This window comes from Tachyglossus aculeatus, chromosome 24, assembly GCF_015852505.1.
Source record: "Tachyglossus aculeatus isolate mTacAcu1 chromosome 24, mTacAcu1.pri, whole genome shotgun sequence".
In the NCBI taxonomy this organism is placed as follows: Eukaryota; Metazoa; Chordata; class Mammalia; order Monotremata; family Tachyglossidae; genus Tachyglossus; species Tachyglossus aculeatus.
The window spans coordinates 6721384-6744544 of NC_052089.1; the positions used below are offsets into that span (position 1 = coordinate 6721384).

At 51.9% G+C, this 23161-nt stretch overlaps 1 protein-coding gene across 1 annotated transcript; it reads right to left on the reverse strand.

Moving 5' to 3' along the window:
• Positions 1-4920: 4920 nt before the first annotated feature.
• Positions 4921-20590, reverse strand: CPT2 (carnitine palmitoyltransferase 2). The gene is made up of 5 exons (XM_038766291.1): positions 20383-20590; positions 16784-16864; positions 16582-16688; positions 11942-13243; positions 4921-5762 (listed from the first exon to the last, which is right to left on the reverse strand). The coding sequence occupies exons 1-5, from the start codon at positions 20517-20519 to the stop codon at positions 5431-5433; spliced, it is 1959 nt and encodes a 652-aa protein (XP_038622219.1). The 5' UTR covers positions 20520-20590; the 3' UTR covers positions 4921-5430.
• Positions 20591-23161: the final 2571 nt, after the last annotated feature.

Sequence of the window (23161 nt, forward strand, 5' to 3'; positions counted from 1 at the left end):
GTGCAGAGCACTATACTAAGCACTTGGGAAGTACAAGTTGGCAACATATAGAGACAGTCCCTACCCAACAGTGGGCTGTGGGCGAGAGGTTGGCGGCCCGGGCCTGGCAGATCCACAGAGTGGCTGCCACTCTATGCCGGCATCGCCTCGGGGGCCCTGCCCGTGTGTGTCCATCACCCAGCCGCAGCCCCCAAATTCGGGGCGAGGTCAGCCCGGCTTGTTGAACTCTAGACCCGTGGAACCCGCTTCCCTTTTTCGAACCTCACCGCTCTCCCCGTCCCATCCCTCGTCGGCATTTCTATCCGGCAGGCGGCAAGCTCTGAGCTTGTTGAGCTCTAAGTGCTCATGACTGGAAAGTGGGGCAGGCAGTACTTCTCGAAGAGAGCTGAAAACAATGAAAGCTTTATTTTTTCGTGGCGTTAGTGGAGCACTTATTATGGACCAGGCACGGTATGAAGCGCTGAAGTAGATGCAAGCTAATCTGGTTGGAGGCGGTCCCTGTCCCACATGGGGCTCACAGTCTGAGCCCCCATTCTACAGATGAGGTAACTGAGGTAATAATAATAATGTGTGGTATTTGTTAAGTGCTTACTGTACTAAGCGCTGGGCTGGATACAAGCAAATCAGTTTGGACACCGTCCCTGTCCCCCGTGGGGCTCCTGGTCTCAATTCTCCATTTTACATCTGAGGTCACTGAGGCCCAGAAGTGAAGTGACTTACCCAAGGTCACGTGGCAGAGGCAGGATTAGAACCCAGGCCCTTCTGAATCCCGGGTCCGTGCGGTATCCACTACGCCACGTTGCTTCACTGTGTTGTACGGTACAACCCAGTCAATACACATGATCCCTGCCCTCAATGAGCTTAGTCTAGCAGCGTTTTCTTTTCGTCCCTGTCATCCCCGACTTGCCATGGTATTAATCGGTGGGATTTATTGAGCGTTAACTGTGTGCAGAGCACTGTCCCAAGCACTTGGGTGAGTATACTACAACAGAGTTAGTAGACATGTTTCCTGACCACAACGAGGAAGCTCAGCTGCCCTCTGGAGCAGGTGACTGCATTGGACTCTCTCCGCGAGCCCCTGGGCATAGGAGCTGGAGGCTGAGCAATATATTTTATCCGTAATTTATTTTCATATCTGTGTCCCCCTCTATCAATGGTACTTATTGAGTGCTCACTGGGGGCTTGGGAGACTGCAATATAACAGAGGTTGTAGATTCCCGTCATTCCCTTGGCCCGGAATGCCCTCCCTCCGCACATCCGCCAAGCTAGCTCTCTTCCTCCCTTCAAATCCCTACGGAGAGCTCACCTCCTCCAAGAGGCCTTCCCAGACTGATCCCCCCCTCCTCCTCCCCATCCCCTCACCCTACCTCCTTCCCCTTGTACTTCTCAAGTGCTTAGTACAGTGCTCTGCACACAGTAAGCGCTCAATAAATACGATTGATTGATTCCCCTCCCCACAGCACCTGTATATATTTGTACAGATTTATTACTCCATTTATTTTACTTGTACATATTTACTACTCTATTTTATTAATGATGTGCATATAGCTATAATTCTATTTATTCTGACGGTTTTGATACCCGTCTCCATGTTTTGTTTTGTTGTCTATCTCCCCCTTCTAGACTGTGACCCTGTTGTTGGGTAGGGATCGTCTCTGTTGTCAACTTGTATTTCCCAAGCGCTTAGTACAGTGCTCTGCACACAGTAAGTGCTCAATAAATACGATTGAATGGATGAATTCCCTGCTCACAACGAGCTTACAGTCTAGAGGGAGTGAGTCAATAATGTAAACAAATAAGATATGTACTTTTAAGTGCTGCGGGGCTGAGGGAGAGATCAATAAAGAGGCAAATCTAAGTGCAAGGGCGACAGAGAAGGGAATGGAAGGAGAGGAAATCAGGGCCCAATAGGGGAAGGCCTCTTGGAGGAGAGTCGTTCAGTCGTATTTACTGAGCGCTTACTGTGTGCAGAGCACTGTACTGAGCGCTTCGAGATGTGGCTTCAACAATGCTTTGAGAGTAATTGTCAGATATGAGGGAGGGGATTCCAGGCCAGAGGCAGGACGTGGGCGAGAGGTCGGCGGAGAGATAGGTGAGGGGAAAGTAGAGGAATGAAATGCGTGGGCTGGGTTGTAGAAAATCAGGGAGGTAAGTAAGGTGATAATAATGATGGTATTTGTTAAGCACTTACTATGTGCCAAGCACTGTTCTAAGCGCTGATAATAATACCTGTGTTTCTGGGTGATGTTTTTATTACCAAAGCGCCTTACGTTAGTTAATTACTCCTCACAACACCCCATATGAGGTAGGGTGTTATTACCCCCACTTTACAGCTGGGGAAACTGAGGCAAGGGGCGACTAAGTGACTTGCCCAAGGCCACAAAGTGAACACGGGTCAGAGCCGGGACCTCCGGCTTTCTGGCCCGCAGCTGCTTTAAATCCAGGGGTAAGGAGTTTGTTCGATGCTGAGGTGGAGGGGAGACCACTGTGGAGGTTCTTCAAAAGTGGGGAAATCGGGACCGAATGGTTTTGTGGAAAAATGATCCGGGCGGCAAAGTAGGAAGAGACAGAGGAGGGAGGTGAGCAAGGATGCAGTAATCAAGGCGGGGTAGAATAAGTGCTTAGATGAACGTGGTAACAGTTTGGATGAAGAGGAAAGGGCAGATTCTGGCAATGTTGTGAGGGTTGAACCTCCAAGATTGGTGGCAGATTGAATATCCTCATCATTGATGGTATTTAGTGAGCACTTACTGCATGCAGAAAGCACTGTACTAAGCGCTTGGGAGAGTACAAAAATTTTGCTAAGCACATCTCCTGCCCACAACGAGCTAATAGTCTAGAGGGGAAGACATGCATTAATTTAAATAAGTAAACGTTAATGTATAATTTCTGGAGACATGCATAGGTTCCATGGGGCTGAGGGTGGGGTGAAAATTAAATCCCCAAAGGTCACAGATGCAAGTGCATGGATGACACAGAAGGGAGGGAGAGCCGGGAAAAATGGGGCTTAATCCGGGAGGGCCTCTTGGAGGAGGGTGGACCTTAATAAGGCTTGGAGGGCAGGAGGGTGGCGGTTTGGTGACCGAAGGAGAGTGAAGCCTTCTGGAAGCGGGGCAGGTAAGAAGGGTAATAATACACCATGTGGAATGAGGATTCCATGGTGTGAGGTGAGGAGAGGGAAGAGATGGGTGGGTTCATTCATTCAAACGTATTTATTGAGCGCTTACTGCGTGCAGAGCACTGGACTGAGCGCTTCAACGTGCTAGATTGGCTCGGGAACATCACTAGAGAGAAGTTATCATTACTATTAAGTGCTTAATCAATCAATCGTATTTCTTGAGCGCTTACTGTGTGCAGAGCACTGTACTAAGCGCTTGGGAAGTACAAGTTGTCAACATATAGAGACGGCCCCTACCCAAAAGTGGGCTCACAGTCTAGAAGGGGAAGACAGAGAACAAAACAAAACATTAACAAAATAAAATAGAATAGATATGTACAAGTAAAATAAATAAATATTGCTTAACCAATATCTCAATTATTATTGTTATGACTATTAATAAGTGAGGTAATTGTTAAGCACTGGTTGTGTGCCAAGCACTGTACTAAGCCCTGGGGTAGATATGAGATAATCAGCTCCTCCACGGGACTCACAGTCTCTGTAGGAGGGAAGACGGGTATGGAATCCCCATTTTCGCAGATGAGGGAACCGAGGCGCAAAGAAGTTAAGTGACTTGCCCGAGGTCACACGGCAGGTCTGTGGTAGAGCCGGGATTTAGAACCCGTACTCTTTCTACTAGGCCGCGTTGACACTCCATCCCAGCGGATCGGGGATCCCGAAAGGGAAGCTGGAGAAGCAGACGCCCCCCGACACCGATTCACTCCCCCTCGCTCTCCGTCCGTCACCCACTGCGTCCCCTTCACCCCCTCGCTCCAAACCCGGAGCCGGGTGGAGCGTTACTGGAACGAAACTCTGCCCAGGGCAGCACGCCAGCGCTTTCCACAAGATAGGAGCTTTATAACGATATAACAGACACATTCCCTGCCCCCAGCGACAGCCTAGAGGGGGAGAAGGACATTAATACAAATTACGGATAGGGACGTAAGGGCCGAGGCGGGGTGGATATAGGGAGCAAATCGGGGCAACGCAGAAGGGAATGGGAGAAGAGGGAATGCTCTCTTGAAGGAGATGTGCCTTCAATTAAGCTTTGAGGCTGGGGAAAGAACGATAGGAAGAGGGAAGGCGTTCCACGCCGGAGGCGGATCGGTGACGAGATAGACGAGAAGGACGGACACTGAGTAGGTTGCCATTAGAGGAGTCCAATTGTGCAGGCTGGGTTTAGTAGGAGAGCAGAGGGGTGAGGTGGGAGGGGGCGAGGGTATCGACAGCTTTAAAGCCAACGGGAAGGAGTTTCCGTTTGATGCACAGATGGACGGGGAGGTTCTTGAGGAGGCGGAAAACCTCGCTCCACTGGCTCCCAGAGCCTCTTTCGCCACCGGAACGAACTCGCCAAAGGAGAAATCAGGAGGAGAGAGAGGCGGTGGTTGACGTGTTCGTATTTGGGGGAGATTGAAATTAAAACCGCCATCCTCTCTTCGCTCGGGAGAGGGATCGTCGAGTCAACGTTTTACATTTCCCGAGAAGAATGTTTATTGCGTATTTATCAAATCAGGGCAGTCCATTTCGGACTGGGACCTCAGTCACAGTCCGACGTGATTTCAAAAGCAAACCCAAGGGTTGTCCACACCAGCCGGGCAAGAAGTGACCTTTCCCCTGCGTATGGGGACGGCGTGGCTCAGTGGAAAGAGCCCGGGCTTTGGAGCCAGAGGTCATGGGTTCAAATCCCGGCTCTGCCAATTGCCAGCTGGGTGACTTTGGGCAAGTCACTTCATTCCTCTGGCCCTCAGTTCCCTCATCTGGAAAATGGGGATGAAGACCGAGCCCCCCCCAGAGCTTAGAACAGTGCTTTGCACATAGTAAGCGCTTAATAAATGCCATCATTATTATTAATATTATCATTACTCTCACATAGGGAAGGCATCTCTGGACTTGGCCTGAGCAAATCAGGGCCAACTATCTGTACTTCCATTTCATTGTGTTTATAAAAGCTGCGAAGAAAAGAATCTGGCGTTTCAGTAAAAGTCCCCCAAGGCACAGCAAAGTGTTTCCGATCCCCGCTGAAGCAATAAATACCTGTTTTCAAATCCAACCCTCCGGTGAAATAAGCTCCGGCTGCTATTTTAGGACATGATCTGGTCCTACTCCAGATTCGCATGATTGACGGATTAGACATCCAAGGTCACCGGACCGTTCCCCATCACCTCCCCGGGGTGAGTTTTGTCACCGAATCTCCGGGAGAGAGCTACCTCCCGCTTAACTTTGATTTCTGCGATCGGGGGGCGATCCCGTCCCGACGGCGCGTGTCCAGAAGGTTAATTTTGGACGGGTTTACCTTCTAAGACATTAAATATATCGTCCAGGGACTTGTGCACGCACTGAAGGAAGGCCTTGACGTCTCGGCTGGGGTAAGAGGAGACGTTGCAGCCGATCCAGTCGTCGTGGACGCTGTAGCCGATGCCGAAGCCGTCCGGCACCACGGGAGCGAACCCTCCCAGGTTCACGGCCGGGCTGGTCAGCGTGCTGGTCGAAAGGATGTTGTGGTTGATCTGCCCGTACGCCGGATCCTGGTAGAAGTCGGGCAGGGACCCGCCCTTCGCCGCCGCCAAGTACCGCAACGCGAATAAGTGCCGGTCAAACCCTTGACCTGAGGGGACGGAAGAGCAGCGTGGCTTGTTAATGACGCGCATCTGGCTTTATTTCTATCCAACTGCCAACAGCTGTTTCGACAAATGAATGCCGTCTTCTGGGGGCCATTTTTCATCCTCTTACCTTAGTGGAGAGTTTATTGTTTTGGTTTTTTTTTCCAGGACCTGCTATGGATTCACTTCCAAAAAAAAGTTTAACCACAGTAAATTGTGGTATGAGAAGCAGCATGGCTCTATGGAAAGAGCCCGGGCTTTGGAGCCAGAGGTCACGGGTTCAAATCTCAGCTCCGCCACTTGTCAGCTGTGTGACTTTGGGCAAGTCACTTCACTTCTCTGCGCCTCAGTTCCCTCATCTGTAAAATGGGGATTAAGACTGTGAGCCCCTCGTGGGACAACCTGATCACCTCCCCAGCGCTTAGAACAGTGCTTTGCACATAGTAAGTGCTTAATAAATGCTATCATTATTATTATTATTATTATTTATTCTGACAACTTGACACCCGTCCACCTGTTTTGTTTCGTCGTCCGTCTCCCCCTTCTAGACCCTGAGTCTGTTGTTGGGTAGGGATTGTCTCTCTATGTTACTGACTTGGACTTCCCAAGCACTTAGAACAGTGCTCTGCACACAGTAAGCGCTCAATAAATACGACAACGAATGAATGGCAAGAGCCTGGGCTTGGGAGTCTGAGGACGTGGGTTCGAATCCCGACTCTGCCACTTTCCTGCTGTGTCGCCATGGGCAAGTGACTTCCCTTCTCCGGGCCTTGGTTACCTCATCCGGAAAATGGGGATTAAAAGTGTGAGCCCCACGTGGGACAACCTGATCACCTTGTAACCTCCCCAGCGCTTAGAACAGTGCTTTGCACATAGTAAGTGCTTAATAAATGTTATCATTATTATTATTATTATTATTATTTATTCTGACGACTTGACACCTTTCCACCTGTTTTGTTTCGTTGTCCATCTCCCCCTTCTAGATCCTGAGCCCGCTGTTGGGTAGGGACCGTCTCTATAGGTTGCTGACTTGGACTTCCCAAGCACTTAGTACAGTGCTCTGCACACAGTGCTCAATAAATATGACAATGAATGAATGGCAAGAGCCTGGGCTTGGGAGTCCAAGGACGTGGTTCGAATTCCGGCTCCGCCACTTGCCTGCTGTGTCACCTTGGGCAAGTGACTTCACTTCTCCGGGCCTTGGTTACCTCATCTGGAAAATGGGGATTGAAAGTGTGAGCCCAACGTGGGACAACCTGATTACTCGGTATCTATCCCAGTGCTTAGAACAGTGCCTGGCACATAGAAAGCCCTTAACAAATACCATTATTATTATTATACTAATAATATATATTATATACAATAGTTATATTATTATTACAGTACTACTACTACTACTAAGTGCTTAGAACAGTGCTTGGCACATAGTAAGCCCTTAACAAATACCATTATTATTATTATACTAATAATATATATTATATGTAATATATATTCGTATATTATTACACTACTACTACTACTAATAAGTGCTTAGAACAGTGCTTGGCACATAGTAAGCCCTTAACAAATACCATTATTACTATTATAATAATACTATATATTATTATTGTATATAATATATATTGGTATATTATTATTATACTACTAGTACTACTAATAATAATAAGAGCCAAGGATGTAAGTGCAGGACAAATGTCTCTACAGACTCAGTCGACAATAGTGAAGCAACATAGTCTAGTACGTAGGGCACGGGACCCCCGAGTCAGAAGAGACTGGGTTTTAATCCGGGCTCTGCCACTTCTGCTGTGTGACCTTGGGCAAGTCACTTCACTTCTCTGGGCCTCAGTTCCCTCATCCATAAAATGGGGATCAAGAATGTGAGCCCCATGTGGGACACGGACCATGTCCCAGCTGATTAGAGAAGCAGCGAGGCTCAGTGGAAAGAGCATGGGCTTTGGAGTCAGAGGGCATGGGTTTGAATCCCAACTCCGCCACATGTCTGCTGTGTGATATTGGGCAAGCCACTTAACTTCTCTGAGCCTCAGTTACCTCATCTGTAAAATGGGGATTAAGACTGTGAGCCCCAAGTGGGACAACCTGATCACCTTGTATCCCCCCAGCACTTAGAACGGTGCTTTGCACATAGTAAGTGCTTAACAAATGCCATTATTATTATTATTATTAGCTTCATTCATTCATTCAATCGTATTTATTGAACACTTACCGTGTGCAGAACACTGTAGTAAACTCCGGGGAGAGTACAATACAATAATAATAATAATGATGGCATTTATTAAGCGCTTACTATGTGCCAAGCACTGTTCTAAGCGCTGGGGCGATTACAAGGTGATCATGTTGTCCCACGTGGGGCTCACAGTCTTAATTCCCATTTTCCGGATGAGGTAACTGAGGCAGAGAGAAGTGAAGTGACTTGCCCAAAGTCACACAGCTGACAATTGGCGGTGCTGGTATTTGAACCCATGACCTCTGACTCCAAAGCCCGGGCTCTTTCCACTGAGCCACGTTCCCTACCTGCAATGAGATTCTAGAGGAATCTACCCCAGCACTTACTACAGTGCCTGGCACATAATAAGCACTCAATAGATACCATTTAAAAAAAAAAGTAAAATTAAGCAGGAATCTGTGGATTCTTGCCCAATTCAACAGTTGAATTTTGAACCCGGGACAACAAAGAAATTCACAGTTAAACTGACTAAAAGTGTGGAGAACTTGATTTTTTTTTCTGGTACTTGATAAGCATCTACTAGAAGCAGAGTGGCTCAGTGGAAAGAGCCCAGGCTTTGGAGTCAGAGGTCATGGGTTCAAATCTCAGCTCTGCCAATTGTCAACTGTGTGACTTTGGGCAAGTCACTTCTCTGGGCCTCAGTTACCTCATCTGTAAAATGGGGATGAAGACTGTGAGCCCCCCGTGGGACAACCTGATCACCTTGTATCCCCCCCAGCGCTTAGAACAGTGCTTTGCACATAGTAAGCGCTTAATAAATGCCATCATCATTATTATTATTATCTACTATAGGCCAGGCACTGTACTAAATGCCGGGATAGATACAAGATAATCAGGTCGGATGCATTCCCTGCCCTGGGCTCATAGGTGTATGGAGGAGAGAGAACCGGTCCTGAATCCCCATTTTTCTGTTGAGGAAACTGAGACACAGAGAAGCGAGTGACTTGGACACAAGTAATGAAGCTGGGGCTAGAACTCAGGTCCTCCCGGGATCTTTCCAATGGGCCACAATACTTCCCTACTCAACGGCAGCAAATTCCCAGCACAGTTCACAAGACACCCCGCTTCTAAACTGTGAGCCCGTTGTTGGGTAGGGACTGTCTCTATTTGTTGCCGACCTCTACTTTCCAAGCACTTAGTACAGTGCTTGCGCTCAATGAATACCACTGAATGAATGAACGAACCAGACTCTCATGGTCTGGGATTCGGACAAACCCCCAAATCCCACTGGCAGGAATATCTCGTAATTCCTATACTCTTAGGAGGCCAGCCAGCTCACCTCCTCCGCGTCTACGCTCAGGTTGCCAAATGCTGTCGGCTTCAATCCAAGCAGCGGGCCAACTAGGGCCGTTGGGGGCACACAGGGCCTCCTAAGTGGCGGCGATAACAACTTCCATGCCCTGTGCCCTGACCTATAACCCTATCCCCACGTCTAACCTTGGCTCATCCTGACGCCAACCTCTCTGTTGGAAAAAATGGAAACCAGCAGGGTCGGCCTCCCTAAAATCTCCCCTCGCCCACCCAGCCCCTTCCCATCAGACACCTCCGGCCTCCTTTCACAATCGACTCCCTTCGCCCACGCCTCCGACCCTTTCTCTTTCCGCCTTCTAAGAACCCGGGCACCCACTCTTCTTTCCTCCCTGACGATCATCTCAACGCACCCCCTTCGACCGTACCCTAAAAACTTATCTTGACCAGACTGTCCACCTCTTCCTGCCCAAACTCCTCGAATGAGCGGTGTCCATCTGCTGCCTCCACTTTCCCACCTCCCTCTTTGACCCTCTCCAATCCAGCCTCCACTTTCCTAAAACATCCCTAACCAAGGTCCCCGATGGCCTACCTCTTACAAACTCTTTCCTAATCCCCTTCCCTTTTTATGGTGTCTGTTAAGTGCCTTCTACGTGCCAAGCATCTTACCGAGAGCCGGAGGAGATTTAACCTGATCAGGTTGGACGCAGCCCATATCCTATGTTGGGCTCAAGGTCTTAATCCCCATTTTAATTATGAGGTAACGGAGGTACCGAGAAGCAGTGATTTCCGCAAGGACACACGGCAGGTAAATGGTGGAGCCAGGATTAGAACCCAGATCCTTCTCCTAGGCCTGTGCTCTATCCACTAGACAACACTGCTTCCCCTTCACTGCTCGGCTGCCTTTGATTCTGTGGCCCTCCCCTCCCAGAAATGCCATCTAAACTTGGTTTTCCAGAGACAGGCCTCTGCTGGTTCTCCTCCGACCTCCCCCGACCGCCCTTTCTCTGGCTCTTCCTCTGCCTCCCACCCCCAGCTTTGGGCGTCCCTCAAGGCTCTTTCCCCCATTCTTTTTGGACTTTACACTCACTTTCTGGGGGCCGGATAAACTATCTCAGTTTGATGCGGGGGAATCTCTCTTCCCCCGCTGCAATCTCACGTTTCTTCTCACGCACAGGACAATTCTACCCAGATAGCCTGCTGGCACTTCAAGCTCGATAAGTCTTCCCCAGCCCAGATTCTCTCCTCTAGCACACCTTCCCATCTCTAAACCCCAGAACCTTGGCCTCATCCTTGACCCCTCTCTCCCTCTAAACCGGCATTTTCAGCCCATCGCCAGATCCTGCCGGTTCTTCCTCCGCAACAGTCCCAGAATCCTCCTCTCCATCCAAACGGCCACCACACCGATCCGGCTACTTGCCCTATCCCAGCTGGACGTCGGCACGGGCTCCCCCCTCGCTGACCTCCCCTGCCTCCAATCCAAGCTTCTCCAGTCCAAGCTTCACTCCACTGGCCAGATCATTTTTCTCATTTTGCGCCCATCTCCTCACTCCTCAAGAACCTCCAATGTCTGTACGGTCCCGTGCACATCGAGCAGAAGCTCCTGGTCGTTCACTTTACGGCGCACTCATCCAGGCCCTTCTCCCCCTCTACCCCAGTTTGCAATCCCTACTGCTCTCAAGCTAATCTACTAATCTTGTCTCTCCCTCTGCTGACCTCTTCCTCACTCCCTCTTGAAAGGAGACTGGTTCCCAAGCAGCCGGTCTGACTGTGAGGGAGGAATCTACGAAGGGGGCAAGCCGTGAACATCTCAGGGCGTGGCCGCAGCACACAACGTGAGCGCAGGATGAATTTCTCCAGAGACTCACTCGACGACGGTTGGGAGAGCGCAGAGAAGCAGCGTGTCTTAGTGGATGGAGCCCAGGCCCCGGAGTCAGGAGACCAGGGTTCTGATCCTGGCATCGCCATTTGCTGACCTTGGGCAAGTTGTTTCTCTTCCTCTGGGCCTCAGTTACCTCACCCGTACGAGAAGGGAGTCTATACCCATTCCCCTTCTAAAAAACAGGCAATGTTTCAGATGCGTTCGGAGACGTGAGTTCTCCCTCAGCCGGGCCAGAGAGCGCCCACGTTAATCGCCACGCCGGAGCTGGCCCGGACACAGGCCTCCTCTGAGGGCCAAAGGGTCGCCGCTTTGCCTATTCTTTAGAAACGTTTAACCTCGTAGAACGCGTCAGGCTATAGAACTGCCATTTGTCGAGGGGCTAGGGCTACAGCATAAATCAGTGATAATAATAATAATGGTAATGATGATGCTGACTGACATTTGTTAAGCACTCACTGTATGCCGAGCACTGGGGCAGACAGAGGATAATCAGGTCAGTCGGAGTCCCTGCCTCCCACTCGTAGCCGAAGAGGGAGGGAGAACAGGTGCAGATGAGGTAACCGAGACACAGAGGAGGGGAAATGACTTACCCAAGGTCACACAGCCAGCAAGCGGGGACTTCCGGGCCCCCGTCCAGTGGGCCCCTCTGCTTCTGGGCTAATCAGCAGCCCACAGAGACCGCCCAGCTTGGGGAGGGGCAGGGGGGCACTCCCTCAATCGTATTTACGGAGAGCTGAACTAAGCGCTCAGGAGAGGACGGTGTGACAGCAGAAGAGAGACATCCCCTGGCCTCCCCTCGCCCCACTCACCCATGGCCGCCTCCTTGGTCAATTGGGTGTGGTATTTAGAGCACCGGTCGACCAGGGCCCGGAGCTCCGCCGCGTCGTGCCTGGCGGGCTCTCTGACGAAGGCCTCGGAGCAGCGCTTGGTGTGGACGGAGGCCGGCCGGACGGTCTCCGTTCGCCCGTGCTTGAAGGCCGCCGTGCTGCAGGACTCGTACGTGGCGACCGTCCGGCCGAACTGGCGGAGGAAGGCCATCTGGAAGGCCAGCTGGGCCACCGCGTCCGGACTCACCCTGCGCTCCTTCAGAAACTCCTTCCCCCCCCGGAGGAAGCGGACGAAGTCCACCGTCAGGGAGCCCGTGGCCGCGTGGAACCTCTCCCGCGCCCTGGCGATCCCGGCCCGCAGGGCGTCGTTGAGCACGAAGTCGAGCTTCCGCACGGCCGCGTCGGCCGGGGCCGGGAGGGGGTCGCGGGGCGAGACGGCGGGCGCCCGGGTGCTGTCCCCGAACACCTCGTTGAAGAACCTGAGCACGGCCACCCCGTCGCCCCAGGCGTGCTCGAAGTTGACGGCCGCCTGCCCGTCGGCGGCGAGGATGAGGTTGAAGGACTTGTCGAACCAGCGGTTGGGCCCGTCCCCGTGCAGCATGCTGTGGGACAGGTGGACCGGGTCGCGGATGGGGGAGTCGTCCAGGCACAGGCAGAAGACGGCCGAGTCCACGGCCCGCAGGGCCTCCCCGTTGCCGCTGTTCAGCAGCTCCCGCCTCAGCCCCGCCCAGACGTCGCGGTCCTCGCCAGTCAGGTAGGCCAGCGGGAACTCGGGCCGGGGGCTGCCGTCGGCCAGGACGGCCCGCAGGCGGGCCTGGATCTCGGCGGCCGGGACCGCGTTCCCGTCCCGGTCCAGGACGTCGAAGACGTAGAAGTTCCCCCGCCGCAGGACGAGCAGGTGCCGGGCCGTCTCGTCGGTGAACAGCTCGTCCCGCCCCGGCTTGGGGACGCGGGTGGAGTTGAAGAGCCGGAAGTACTGCGACATGTCCAGCGGATAGGCGGCGAGCAGATAGGCGCCGTACCAGGACAGGGACGGGGGCACCCACCGAATGATCCTCTTGAAGGCCTCCGTGTCGCTCCTGGCCGGGTTGAGGTGGAAGACCTCCGGCTCCAGCAGGCCCGCCCGCAGCGTCTTCAGGAAGCGCACGGCCGACGCCGTCAGGTTCGTCGCCCGGACCAGCTGGTCGTTGTACTCGGGCCTCGGGTCGGGGTTGAAGGACATGAACGGATTAAAATTCAGCACGACGGGGTCGCGGGCCGCCAGGTACATATCGAACCAGGGACCTGGGAAGGGAGCGAAGCCGTTCGTTCATTCGGTCGGATCTAGGGAGCGCTCACCGTGAGCGCCGCGCTGTCCTGGCCGCTCGGGAGGGTACGGCGGAGTGAGAAATTTTCATTCGTTCAAGGGAAGTGACCTGCCCAAGGTCATCCACCAGACTAGTGGCGGAGTCGGCATCAGAAACCGGGACCTCTGACTCCCAAGGCCACGTTCCGGCCACTAATGATAATAATGATAATTCATTCATTCAATCAATCGTATTTATTGAGCGATTACTGTGTGCAGAGCACTGTACTAAGCGCTTGGGAAGTACAAGTTGGCAACATAACCTTTGGATCCCCACCCCGCTTATGTACGGATCTTTAAATTATATAGTCTAAAGTATTTATAGTAATAACAATAATAATGATAATGATGCCATTTGTGAAGCACTTACTATGTGCAAAGCACTGTTCTAAGCGCTGGGGGGATACAAGGTGATAATGAGGGAAGATAATTAGGGAAGCAGCGTGGCTCAGTGGAAAGGGCCCGGGCTTGGGAGCCAGAGGTCGTGGGTTCTAATCCCGGCTCTGCCACTTGTCAGCTGGGTGACTTTGGGCAAGTCACTTAACAACTTCTCTGGGCCTCAGTTCCCTCATCTGTAAAATGGGGATTAAGACTGTGAGCCCCCCATGGGACAACCATGTAACCTCCCCAGCGCTTAGAACAGTGCCTTGCACATAGTAAACGCTTAAATAAATGCTATCGCTATTATTATTATTATCATTACCCCAGCGCTTAACAAATGCCATCATTATTATTATTTAATAAGCGCTTACTATGTGCCAAGCACTGTTCTAAGCGCCGGGGAGGTCACAAGGTGATCGGGTTGTCCCACGGGGGGCTCAGTCTCCATTCCCCTTTTCCAGACGAGGTCACTGAGGCCCAGAGAAGTGAAGCGACTTGCCCAAAGTCACACAGCTGACAAGTGGCAGAGCGGGGATTTGAACCCATGACCTCTGACTCCAAAGCCCGGGCGCTTTCCACTGAGCCACGCTGCTTCTCACGCCGCGGGCGTTGGTAGGCTCTGGTTTGGTGCGGGGGGAAACGGGTCGCCACCGAAGGATTAAGAGGAGCTCGTCACCACCCGACTGTCCTTCTTATTGGTCTCCCGGCCCAGTTTCTAGTCTCTCCCTCCCGAAGTCTAAGCTTACACGGGGCTACACTCCTCACCTGCCTAAAAAACCGATCAGGGCAAAAACTCTTAAAACTCCCCTCCTATAAAACCTCCTCTGGCTTCCCTGGCGGGTCCCAGATAAAGCAGATATTCCTGGCCACCCCCACCAAGCCCTCCATCCATTGCATTTATTGAGGGCTTACTATGTGCAGAGCACCGTACTAAGCGCTTGGGAGAGTAAAATACAACTGAATGAGCAGCCACGTTCCCTGCCCAGAATGAGCTTACAGACTGAGGGGGAAGACAGATATTTGGAGAAGCAGCGTGGCTCAGTGGAAAGAGCCCGGGCTTTGGAGTCAGAGATCATGGGTTCAAATCCCAGCTCCGCCAATTGTCAGCTGTGTGACTTTGGGCAAGTCATTTAACAACTTCTCTGTGCCTCAGTTCCCTCATCTATAAAATGGGGATTAAGACTGTGAGCCTGCTCACCTTGTATCCCCCCAGCGCTTAGAACAGTGCTTTGCACATAGTAAGCGCTTAATAAATGCCATTATCATTATTATTGTTATTACTATAAATACTTTAGACTATATAATTTAAAGATCCGTACGTAAGTGGGGTGGGGTTGAGGGTGGGGCGATTATCAAAGATCCAAAGGTCACAGATCCAAGTGCATAGACGCCGCTGAAGGGACAGCGAGCCGGGGACAAGAGGGCTTAATAGGGGAAGGCTTCTTGGAGGAGGTGTGACCTCTTGCTTATCTGATCTCATTCTGCCGCCTCACGAACGTCCTTCCTCCCAAGCAAACCCGATTCTCTGGCTCCCTCCCCTCTCACGCCTTGGCATTCCCTCCTTCCATCCTTCCCTCCCTCCAGTTGTTCCCTTCCAAGTCCTCCCCCAAAATCACCCCCTGTGAGGGACATTTCCCTGACCTCCCAGGCTGGATGCTACCCTTGTGACACCTCAACCCTCATGGATTTATAATAATAATAATAATGATGGCATTTGTTAAGCGCTTACTATGTGCAAAGCACTGTTCTAAGCGCTTGTATTATCAAGTCCTTTCTTCACTCAGGTTTAGCACCACAATATAATAATAATAATGGCATTTATTAAGCGCTTACTATGTGCGAAGCACTGTTCTAAGCACTGGGGAGGTTACAAGGTGATCGGGTTGTCCCCCGGGGGCCTCACAGTCTTCATCCCCATTTTCCAGATGAGGTAACTGAAGCCTAGAGAAGTTAAGTGACTTGCCCAAAGTCACCCAGCTGACAATTGGCGGTGCCGGGATTTGAACCCATGACCTCTGACTCCAAAGCCCGTGTTCTTTCCACCAAGTCACGCTGCTTCCACTTGTCAGCTGTGTGACATTGGGCAGTCACTTCACTTCTCTGTGCCTCGGTTACCTCATCGGGAAAATGGGGATGAAGACTGCGAGCCCCCTGTGGGACAACCTGATCACCTTGTATCCTCCCCAGCGCTTAGAACGGTGCTGTGCACATAGTAAGCGCTTAACAAATGCCATTATTATTATTATTCCAACCTTTGCCCTGAGGCTGACAACCAGAGTTTCCACATTAACTGCTCTAACAAAACGAGTCCATGCTGCAGTAAGCCAAGAGGGAAAGTGATCCAAAGAGCCAATCCTGACCGATTCTTCGCCAAAGAGACGGTCACATCACCAATAATCCAACCCAATTGAAGAATTCACATCCAAGGATGCAGCCCCAAGCAAGTCAATCCCTATTTCAATGATCTTTCAAACCTGAGGCTCTTTAGCTCCAGGTAATTAGTGGCTCCAGGAGAAGAAAATTCCCTTCACTCATTTGAGGAAAAAAACTGCCATCATTAGTCCTTATGAGACACATATGGAGTCTGCTGTTTTTCCCCCTATTCCAATAAAGGGATGTTTTTGCCATGGATTTTCAGGCTTTGTCCACACTGCCAAAGTGGCTAGGTTTCCTTTGACAGCCACTGAGCTTCTCGATTAGCTTCCTTCATTTGGCATTCTCCCACTCGGGATCAAATATTCAACCTCCTTGACTCCATTACCAAGTGATTCCTCTTTGAAACTGAACCTCCAAATTCGTTTATGGAGAGAACAGACACCCAAGAGTCCTCCAGTCCAGAGCAGAATGATTCCGTAGCCTCAGTTATTTCACTTTTTACCTAGCCCAATTGACCTACCTGAAATATAACTGGTGTGTTTGTTCTGCTTATCACGGAGAACCAATTCTTCGTGTAATTCCTTCCCAATTCCATTTTCAAAACGTTTGCAAAGTTGCTCCGTGTTCCTGAAATGGGCAGAGACACCAGACTTTGAGAGTTCATATACCTAAAGCGTAATTTGGATCAGGAAGTCCGTTCAAAGATGTTATAAAGGGGCTACCTGAATTGGCTGTCATCTAAAAGAGGCTTTTGGGCATTCAGGTATCTTCTCAGTGTGTCTTCTAGCTTGGGAATAGGAAGGCTGAAAAAAAAGGGCTAAAATCAGTTTTACAAAGGAAAGTTTCTTGTGGCGAATCCTTCTGAAGCAAGATTAATTTAACGTCTCTGTGAGTTCTGAGTCACAAAAACGAATGGGTGTGGTGGATTTTACCTTGCCTAATTGGCGGCAGTGGTTAGTGATTTTTTTTAAATTGCTCATTTACTAAGGGCCACTTAACTTCAGAAACTAAAATTCGTAAGGAGAGCTGGCCTCAAAAGAAGGCTGTCTTTTAACCATAATCATCCCCACAACGAAACCGAAACTTCCCTGTCTTTACAATCTGTGGTCTGGCAACAAGGCTTGTTTTTTCTGGGGACAGAGATGCACGGGTGACTGGTCTTTCTGCTGTCTGATGCAGTTTTTAATTAATGAATGGTATTTATTGAGCACCCACTATGTGTACAGCACTGTACTAAGCACTTGGAAGAGTAGAATTAAACAGTTGGTAGACATGTTCCCTGGCCACAAGGAGATTAGAGTCTAGAGAGGGAGACGGGTGTTAAAATAAATAAATTACAGATATGTACATCAATCAATCGTATTTATTGAGCGCTTACTGTGTGCAGAGCACTGTACTAAGCGCTTGGGAAGTACAAGTTGGCAACATAAGTGCTGTGGGGCGAATACCTAGTACCCAAAGTGCAGGATGCAGAGACAAATGCTAAATCGTATTTATGAAAGGAATTTATGCCCCATTGCGTTACAACAATCCAGATTGGAAATTAGCCTAAATGCCGATTACATCACACATTCAAAAATGGGTAAATATTCTTATTTAATAATAATAATAGTAATGGTATTTGTTAAGCACTTACTATGTACCAAGCACTGTTCTAAGCGCTGGGGAAGTTAGAAGGTAATCAGGTTGTCCCCCGTGGGGCTCAGTCTTAATCCCCGTCATACGGATGAGGTAACCGAGGCACAGAGAAGCGAAGTGACTGGCCCAAAGTCACACAGCTTAGTGGCAGAGGCAGGATTAGAACCCACAACCTCTGACTCCAAAGCCCGTACTAATTCCACTAAGCCACGCTGCTGTTGTAACGAGTTGTTACATCCGAAACAAAAAAGGATAGTAATCTAAATCCTCAAAACCTAGCAGCCAGAGCACAGGCTTGGGAGTCAAGAGACCTGGGTTCTAATCCCCGCTCCACCACCTGTTCGTTCATTCATTCATCCATCCGTATTTTTTGAGCGCTTACTGTGGGCAGAGCACTGTACTAAGCGCTTGGGAAGTACAAATCGGCAACATATAGAGAGGGTCCCTACCCGACAACGGGCTCACAGTCTAGAAGGGGGAGACAGACAACAAAACAAAACAAGTAGAAAGGTGTATATGACACCTCTCCCATCACTCATTTATGGGAACATACACTTCTTGGCTCTTTTATTTTTATAACCAGTCTTTATAAGCGTTTAGTACAGTGCTCTGCACACAGTAAGCACTTAATAAATACGACTGAATGAATAACCAGCTTTTACTGGTCGAAATCAACTTTTCCCCAAATCCAAAAGACTTCTGGAGAATACAGCTTTTTTTAAAAAAAAATCGTTCAATTAGCAGCTCAATATCCGTTTCAAATCATTTTTATACACGGTCGCACAATTTGAGGCTGTTTAGATACAATTCATTTTCAAAATCTCTCGGAATTATTTCTCGATTACAATATGTAAGCGCCCATGAAAATATCTGGCATTTAAAGGGATGGAGGGGATTTACGGATTTTTTTTCCCACTAATTCTCCACAGGCACTTACATGAGAAGGAAAATTTAATTTTTTTCTTTTTCCTCAGTGAAATCCACGTGTAAGATAGGTGCTCCAGGCCGCAGTATATAGAATCTTTTGCCAGTAAAGAACAGTAGGTTGCTTACTCCTTTATCAAAGCGCCACAGTTCTTAAAGAAATGTAAATTAATGTAAATTGTAAATGTAATGTAATGTAAAAAATGTAAATTAAGCTCCGCTGCGTGACCTTGGGCCTGCAAAATGGAAGTGAAATTCTCCTCCCTCTGACTTTAGGGCGGGAGTCCCATGTGGGACAGGGATCGGGTCCCACCTGATCATCTTGTATCTACCCCGGCGCTTAATCCAGTGCCTGGCCCAGCTTGGGGCTTAACAAATACCATTTAAAAAGAAAAAAAAAAAGGAAATTAGAGATCCTCTCAGATCCTCCAGCCAGGCCTCCAGTGTTGGCCTGATTTATTTTTAACCTGAGTTGTTACTTTGTTATTCCGCACTTCCCAAGCGCCCGATACAGGGCATTCAATAAATGTTGCTGCTACTATTTATAAACAGAAACAAGCTAGAGGTTTTGGCGATCCGGGACTATGGCTGCAGATTCTGGAGGCCGTCAGCGTTGTGGCTCTCACGATGATCTTTTTGACAGCTAAAACGGGAGGGGAAAAAAGGCCTTAATCTGGGAAAGAAAAGGTCGCACTGACGGAGGCAAGGCATTCGAGGGTACGGTCTCCTTGGGCTGAACGGTCACTAAAAATGATGTTTAAGTGACATTTTCAGCTCTTATATTGGACGCCAAGCCCGGGTGTGGATCAAAGGCCAGCTGATGGGATAGGACTGGACGGGATGGGACTGGCCTAGATGGAACTGGACAGGACTGGACAGGATGGGATGGGACTGGCCTGCACGGGATTCTACAGGATGGAATAGAACTGGACTGGATGAGATGGGACTGGACTGGACAGGACTGGATGGGATGGTACTGGACTGGACAGGACTGGATGGGATGGTACTGGATGGGACTGGACGGGACGGGCCTGGACAGGACAGGACTGGACTGGATGGGACAGGACTGGACAGGATAGGACTGGACTGGATGGGACTGGATGGGGCTGGATTGGATAGGACTGGACTGGATGGGACTGGCCTGGATGGAACTGGACAGGTTGGGATGTGACTGGCCTGGACGGGACTGGACAGGATGGGACTGACCTGAATGGGACAGGATGGGATGGGACTGGCCTGGACGGGACTCTACAGGATGGGACTGGACGGAATCGAACTGGACTGGACTGGGTGAGATGGGACTGGACTGGACAGGACTGGATGGGACTGGAAGGGATGGGACTGGGCTGGACGGGACTGGACAAGATAGAACTGGACTGGACTGGGTGAGATGGGACTGGACTGGACAGGACTGGAAGGGATGGGACTGGACGGGACTGTCCTGTCCTGGGGGTGGCGGGTGACCCTGTCCGGGGGCAGGAGCTGGTGGTCACCGTAGGGGCATTTGGCTTTTGCAGGCCCGGTCCTGCGATGTTGGGGGGCCCCGGGGGACGCCCCAAAAGGGAAGGCCGGGCCGGGGAGGGCAGAGGTCACCCCTGCGGCCGGACCAGGGCGGCCCGGGCCCCCTCCTCACCTTTCCCCTGCCTGGACGCCCAAAGGGGGGGGGAGGGAGACGGGGGGGGTCAGCGTGTGTGTGTCTGTGTGTGTGTGTGTGTGTTTGGGGGCTCGGGGGTCCGAGGGGGTCCGGGGGTCGTCTCACCGGGGCAGGCTGGGCTGGTAGTGCAGGGTGGGCACCAGGCTCCGCTGCAGGAAGTCTCCGGGCCCCCCCAGCTGTCGGGCCGGCCCCCGGCCCCGGGACCCCCAACGCCCCCAGTCCCGCAGCCAGCGCCAAGCCATCGGCCCCGGACCGGGTCGCCTGAGCCCGCCCCAACACAAACAGGAGCCACAGAAAGGAGGAGGCCGCCCGGCTCGGCTCGGCTCGGCTCGGCTCGGCTCGGCCCGGCCCGGCCCGGCCCGCTCCGCCCCTCCGCTCCGCTCCGCTCCCCTCCCCTCCCCTCCGGCCCCCGCCCCCGGGGCCGCCTCCCCGCCGGGACCCTCCCCCCCGCTCCGCCCCGGGACCGCCTCCTGTCCTCCTGCCCCCCGTCCTCCTGCCCCCCGTCCTCCTGCCCCCCGTCCTCCTGCCCTCCTGCCCCCCGTTATCCTGCTCCCTTGTCCTCCTGCCCCCATCCTCCTGCCCGCCTGCCCTCCGTCCTCCTGCCCTCCGTCCTCCTGTCCCTGTGTCCTCCTGCCCTCCGTCCTCCTGTCCCCCTGCCCTCCTGCCCCCCGTCCTCCTGTCCCCCTGCCCTCCTGCCCCCCGTCCTCCTGTCCCCCTGTCCTCCTGCCCCCTGTCCTCCAGCCCCCGTCCTCCTACCTCCGTCCTCCTGCCCCCCTGCCCCCTGTCCCTCTGCCCCCCGTCCTCCTATCCCCCGTCCTCCTGCCCCCCTGTGCCCCTGCCCCCCTTTCCCCCATCCTCTTGTCCTCCTGTCCACCTGCACTCCTGTCCCCCGTTCTCCTGCCCCCCATCATCCTGCCCCCCCCGCCCTCCTGTCCATCTTCCCCCCTGCCCCCGACCCCCAACCCTCCTGTCAGCCGGCCCCCCCTGCCCTCCTGCCCCCCGTTCTTCTGCCCGCCTTCCCCCCGTCATCCTGCCCCTTACCCCCCTGCCCTCCTGTCTGTCTGCCCCCCTGCCCCCTGCCCATCCGCCCCCATCTTCCTGCCCCCCATCCAACCCCCCCCCCCCCCCCCGGGCCAACTCTCCACCTGCCACCGTCCACCTGCCCCAGCGTCCACCACCTTTCCCCCCAAGCCACAGCCAGCTATCCACCTGCCCCACACCATGATCTTCTATCGACCCCAGCACTTAGAACAGGGTGCCAGGTGCACTTAACAAACACCACGAACATCCCCACCATCATCACCCTCCTCCCATCTGCCCACCCCTACGTCTGGCTGTTCAGCTCTTCACCTGCCCCTCTATCCTCCTGTCCACCCACCCTGATGTCTGGATGTCCCGTTCCCCACCTGTCCAACTGTCCACCTCTCCCACTGTCCACCTGCCTCTCTGTCCGGCCGTCCGCCTGCCCCACCATCCCTATAGCCGGCCGTCTTCCCGGCACTCTGTCCAGCTAGCCCCCCCCCCCCCACCTCTTCACCTGCTCTTCATCCCCCTGCCTGGCTGTCTGCCCATCCCGTTGGCCCCTGTCCCTCTGTCCAGTTGTCTGTCCACCCGCCCGGTTGTCCGACTATCCACCTGCCGACTGAGCTGGCCACAGTCTCCGGTCTAAGTGTCCAAGGCCCGGACCCAGGCCCAGGTCAATCAACCACTGTCCGTCATCCAGTCTTCAGTCATTCATGTCTCCTGTCCGGCAGAGATGAAGCGCAGTTGTCTCAATAATAATAATGATAGTAGTGATAATGATAATAATATTGGTATTTTTAAGTGGTTATCACGTGTCAAGCACTAGACCAGAGACGATGAAAGCAGATCAGACACGGGGGCCTCACAGTCTAAGGAGACGAGAAAAGAGGTATTTAATCCCCATTCTAGAGATGAGGAAACTGAGGCACAGAGGAAGGGAAGTGACTTGCCCGAGGTCACAAAGCAGACAAGTGGCGGGGCCGGTATTAGAAGCCGGGTCCTCTGACTCCCAGCCTCCTCTCTAGGCCACGCTGCTTCTCGCAATGCTTCTCTTCACGAGCTGGAAAGGGAATGCCAGGGTGTGGGGGCAAGATGGAGCAGAAAGCGGCAGGCCCCCCCCCCCCCAAAGAAACACTCTAGATTCAGGCGAGTTTGAGGATATGATATCACATGGGCCTCAGTCGTCAGGATTTTCAACGGACATCCCGGCGGCCACCCAGTCCGCACGAAGATCAACCTGCCAGAGAGTGTAGATGTGATATTTAGCCAACTCTTACTCTGTGCTAAGCACTGGGGTAAATCAATACATTCCTCGACTTAGGGCAGCTCAGTTTATACGCTGTGCACAGTAGGAGCTTGACAAATCTCACCGATCAATTGATCAGCAATATTTCCAAATTTATACCTTTTGCCTCCTTCATGGCATTGGGGGAAGGGGTAATTGTTTTTTAAAGCCATCATAATGAGGAAAGTTTAAAGAGGGGAGGAAGCAGCGTGTGGACTAATGGATGCAGCACAGGACTGGGAGCCAGGAGACGTGGGTTTTAATTCCAGTTCTGTCCCTCGCCCGCTGTGTTACCTTGGGTAAGTCACTCAACTTCTCTGGGCCTCAGTTTCCCCACCTGTAAAACAAGGATTAAACATCTGTGCTTGCTCCCCCTTAGACTGCAAACCCCATGTGGGACAGGGACTACGTCTGTTCCAATTATTTAGCACCTGTCCCAGGGCTTTGCACATTACTTGGCACTTAATAAGTTTCACGATAATTAACACTATCAAGCAAGGGGCAGGGAGTGGGGGGAGTGGAATCTAATCATCAGACGGAGCCAACAGGGAGGGTTGACCCATCCATTTTATTTCC